A 5,000-nucleotide genomic window follows, 5' to 3' on the forward strand; every position below is an offset into this window, starting at 1 on the left:
TGATTTGCTTCTTTAGCAACACATCAGAGGGAGAAAAGACGGAGGCCAGAGAGAGATAGAACCAGAGAGACAGAGAGGAGAAAAGAGGGAAACAGCTATGCCAGTATCTATCCATCACAAGCTACAGGCCAGTGTTTTACCCTATGTAAACACTGAACATACACACACATGAACAACATACACACACATGAACATACACACACATTAATATACACACACATGAACATACACACACATGAACATACACACACATGAACATACACACACATGAACACGTGTGGTAGAGAAGCTTCTCCTGATAATTTTAGAAATCTCTCCAAAGCACACATCATTTTACCTCCAACTCCTACCGCAACGGTGTGTGTCTCTCGCTCTGTGTGTGTGTGTGTGTGTGTGTGTGTGTGTGTGTGTGTGTGTGTGTGTGTGTGTGTGTGAGAGTGTGTGTGTGTGTGTGTGTGTCTGTGTGTGTGTGTGTGTGTGTGTAGGTGTGTGTGTGTGTGTGTGTGTGTGTGTGTGTGTGTGTGTGTGTGTGTGTGTGTGTGTCTAGTGTATTAGGCCCAGCAGAAAGGGGGTGGAACACAGATCCTTGTGATGAATCGATCGGCGGGAAAATGTAGGCGCTGCGATGAGCAAATAGAACTCTGCAGGGGGTTGTGGGTAAAAAAATAAAGTAAGTAAAAGCATGAATTATAAATTTGACTGGAAGCAAGAAGGAAAATAAAGCAGGCTTAAGAAAATATATGGAATAGAGATATCAACATGAAGCCTAAGAGCAAGGAGAGACAGACAGAGAGAGAGAGGGAGGGAGAGGGGGAGACAGACACAGAGAGAGAGGGAGGGAGGGAGGGAGGGAGGGAGGGAGAGGGGGAGACAGACACAGAGAGAGAGAGGGAGGGAGGGAGAGGGGGAGACAGACACAGAGAGAGAGAGGGAGGGAGGGAGGGAGGGAGAGGGGGAGACAGACAGAGAGAGAGAGAGATAGAGAGAGAGGGAGGGAGGGAGGGAGAGGGGGAGACAGACACAGAGAGGGAGAGCGGAAGGGTTAGACAGACACAGAGATAGAAAGAGGGGGAGGGAGGGCGGGAGGGATACAGACAGAGAGAGAGAGACGGGAGGGAGGGAGAGAGACAGAGAGAGATAGAGAGGGAGGGAGGGAGGAAGAGGGGGAGACAGACACAGAGAGAGAGAGACAGAGAGAGATAGAGAGGGAGGGAGGGAGGTAGGAAGAGGGGGAGACATTTCGGCTATTGTAAAAACACAAATGGTCCGCAATACCGCGATACCGTGAAACCGTGGTATTTTGTCCAAGGTTATCATACCGTCAAAACCTCATACCGTTGCATCCCTAGTACTGGAGACATGGTACAACTCAAACACTGAGTCAGTACTGGAGACATAGCATGAACCCTCTTCCTGGCTAGTATTCATTGGCTACTGAGTTACACATTTTGGACCTGCGCTGGCACCACTCTCTGGGCTGGGCTAGCAGCTAATGCTAACTATGCTGGGGAGAAGGGGAGGATTTCCCCCATGCTGACACATTGACCACGCGTCTATGACGAGGCACCGCCTCAATGTATTCAATAGTAACAGACAGAGAGGAGAAAGAGATTGAACTGGGAGAGAGACAGAGACGATTCAGACAGAGCGAGAGGGAGAGATCACTTGAGAAGTGGGGGAAAGAGGAGGGGGTGGGGGAGAGAGGAGGGGGTGGGGGAAAGAGGAGGGGGGTGGGGGAGAGGGGTGGGGGTGAGAAAGGAGGGGAGGAGAGATTAGCGTCATTAAAGACTCTTAATCCTTTGACTAGCGTGGCTGGCGCTAAAATGGAGGATCACACGGCTTTTTAACGGCGCCTTTGTCAGTGGGCCGCGAGGGGACCTGGCAAGACAAGGCTGAACGGCAAACTGGGAGAGAGGCTGGAGGGAGGGGAGGGGGAGGGGGAGGGGGAGGGGGAGGGGGGGGGGGGGGAGGGGGAGGGGGAGGGGGGCAGCGGAGAAAATTTCAATGAAAAGTTAAATTAGAGAAAGAATCCTCGAGAGGAGAGGAGGGGAGGGGAGGAGAGGATGGGGAGGAGAGGAAACAAGAGGAGAGAGGAGGGGAGGGGAGGAGAGGAGAGAATGGGGAGGGAGAGAGAAAATGCAGTTGAAAGAAAGAAAGATGGCAGGAGCGGGCGGGTGGACGCCGACGCACGCTGCTGGTACCCCGTCTCCTCCTCTCTCCTCTTTGGCGTAGGAAACGAGCCAGAGAGGAGCGGAGCAGCACGGGGTCCCAGCAGCGCTGCTCTCTCTTTATCTCTGACTCCACAGTCTCTCTCCCTCTCCCCCCCCCCTCTCTCTCTCCCCAGCAGTCTCTCTCCCTCTCTCTCCCCAGCAGTCTCTCTCCCTCTCTCTCCCCAGCAGTCTCTCTCCCTCTCTCTCCCCAGCAGTCTCTCTCCCTCTCCCCCCCCCTCTCTCTCCCCAGCAGTCTCTCTCTCTCTCTCTCTCCCCAGCAGTCTCTCCCCCCCCCCCCTGTCCCCAGCACTCTCTCTAACTCTTGTGTCTCTGTCTCTCTCCTCCCTCCATCAGCTTTCATGTTGTTACTCATTACAGCACTGACATCCATCCCATCGCCCGCCTCCCCCCCGCCGCTGCTGGCCTTCACCCCCGTGTCCCGGCCTGAGCGAGGGAGGGAGGGAGGGAGGAGCTCCAGATGGACAGACTCTGAAGTGACTCTGAAAGGAGAGGGAAGTGATGAGAGGATGAAAGGGGAGCAGGAAAAGAGGAGAGGACAGAACAGAACAGTAGAACCCAGAGTCTGTGATGTGATGGGACATGGAAAACAACACAACGCATGGAAGCAAATGGACCGCCTGAGTCCACCTGACACGACGGACGACACACGCACGCACACACACACACACACACACGCACACGCACACACACACAGACACACACACCTCGTGTGTCTCTCTAATAGGCCAGACAGCGAGGCAGCATGTAGAGGACACAGCCTTGGTGAAACACTCTAATGAAGAGACACACATGCTGATCTCTGTCTGTCTGTCTGACTGTCTGACTGACTGACTGTCTGACTGACTGTCTGTCTGTGTGTCTGTCTGACTGTCTGTCTGTCTGTCTGTCTGTCTGTCTGTCTGACTGACTGACTGTCTGTCTGTCTGTGTGTCTGTCTGTGTGTCTGTCTGTCTGTCTCTCTGTCTGTCTGTCTGTCTCTCTGTCTGTCTGTCTGTCTGTCTGTGTCTCTGTCTGTCTGTCTGTCTGTCTGTCTACAGCGGGGAGGCAGCAAGGTCCTGAGCGTGAGCTGTGCACTGGTGTTTTGTGTCCCCGCTCCTCCTTCGGTAGGAACGTTTCTCCTTAGTTCCTTTTATCAGCGTTTTCGGGAAAGAGGTGATGACGTCATCTACATGCGACCATGTGAAACACTCAGTGTCTTTGAATAGAATTGAGGATTTCTCTGGGTTGGAACATTGTTGAAAACATTTACGTTAATGTAAGCAGACAACAACAAAAAGTGTATGACACAAGTCTACTCATTTTTAGATCATTGAATGTAATATTCTGACTTAAGTTTACAGATTGCATCTTTAATTGTAGTGATTAATAAACTAATGTAATTTGCTTACAGTTAATGACTTCGATGATATTTCAAATTCCCAAATAATCTGGAATGAGAGACATTTAGTCTGTCTGGCAGGGTTCTGTTCCCTGGAGCCGGTCTGTCCGGCAGGGTTCTGTTCCCTGGAGCCGGTCTGTCCGGCAGGGTTCTGTTCCCTGGAGCCCGTCTGTCCGGCAGGGTTCTGTTCCCTGGAGCCCGTCTGTCCGGCAGGGTTCTGTTCCCTGGAGCCCGTGGGCTGGTGTCAAGTGTCAGTGCTTTCAGGGCATGATGTCACTGTCCCATCTGGACCAATGCTGGAGACTGGGACAGCCCCAATCATAATGACACCCATTTGGGGAGAGCTCACTGGCCCCCTCTTGTGGCCTGGCAACCTATACCAGAGTCACATTCCTTGTATGTCTACATACTTGGCCAATAAAGCTGATTCTGATTCTGATTTGAATATTAGTTTGTATTATTTGACATGGAAAGGTACACACAAATAGACAAACGTGTTGATAAATTAAGTCCCCTGAATGGATTAAGGAAGGTTTATAGCACCACTTTCATCCTGCATGAAATGTAATCTGGATTGGGCTATTAATGTTCTGATCCGTTTGAGGTAGTTACATGAGGCATTTCAATGATCAATAACTCCATGTAAAGCCAGCTAATGTTGTGAAGAAAAGCAGAGTTTTCTTGTCAATATGAACCTTCTTGAATGCATTGGTTTAGTTTCAAGTCTCTTGTCCTCCTCCTCTCCTCGAGCATGCCCACCTCATTTCCAGCTTTCTGTCTGTCCATGAGCCCCAGACCTCCACCTTTCTGTCTGTCCATGGCCTCAGACCTCCACCTTTCTGTCTGTCCATGAGCCCAGACCTCCACCTTTCTGTCTGTCCATGAGCCCAGACCTCCACCTTTCTGTCTGTCCATGGCCTCAGACCTCCACCTTTCTGTCTGTCCATGGCCCCAGACCTCCACCTTTCTGTCTGTCCATGGCCTCAGACCTCCACCTTTCTGTCTGTCCATGGCCCCAGACCTCCACCTTTCTGTCTGTCCATGGCCTCAGACCTCCACCTTTCTGTCTGTCCATGGCCTCAGACCTCCACCTTTCTGTCTGTCCATGGCCTCAGACCTCCACCTTTCTGTCTGTCCATGGCCCCAGACCTCCACCTTTCTGTCTGTCCATGAGCCTCAGACCTCCACCTTTCTGTCTGTCCATGAGCCCCAGACCTCCACCTTTCTGTCTGTCCATGAGCCCAGACCTCCACCTTTCTGTCTGTCCATGGCCTCAGACCTCCACCTTTCTGTCTGTCCATGGCCCCAGACCTCCACCTTTCTGTCTGGCCATGAGCCCCAGACCTCCACCTTTCTGTCTGTCCATGAGCCCCAGACCTCCACCTTTCTGT

At 51.9% G+C, this 5,000-nt stretch overlaps 1 protein-coding gene across 1 annotated transcript in view; it reads right to left on the minus strand.

The window, feature by feature from the left end:
• The window catches only part of znf423 (zinc finger protein 423), a gene marked incomplete at both ends in the record, with an annotated part of 58,779 nt that extends 53,933 nt beyond the window's left edge, over nt 1-4,846 (minus strand). The window contains 2 exons of the mRNA XM_083663838.1: nt 3,673-3,847; nt 4,727-4,846. Coding sequence (XP_083519964.1) covers nt 3,673-3,847; nt 4,727-4,846 — 295 coding nt within the window. The remainder of the gene's footprint in view (nt 1-3,672; nt 3,848-4,726) is intronic.
• Nucleotides 4,847-5,000: the final 154 nt, after the last annotated feature.

The sequence above is a fragment of the Poromitra crassiceps genome (genome assembly GCF_964638095.1).
Source record: "Poromitra crassiceps genome assembly, contig: HAP1_SCAFFOLD_393, whole genome shotgun sequence".
NCBI lineage: Eukaryota > Metazoa > Chordata > Actinopteri > Beryciformes > Melamphaidae > Poromitra > Poromitra crassiceps.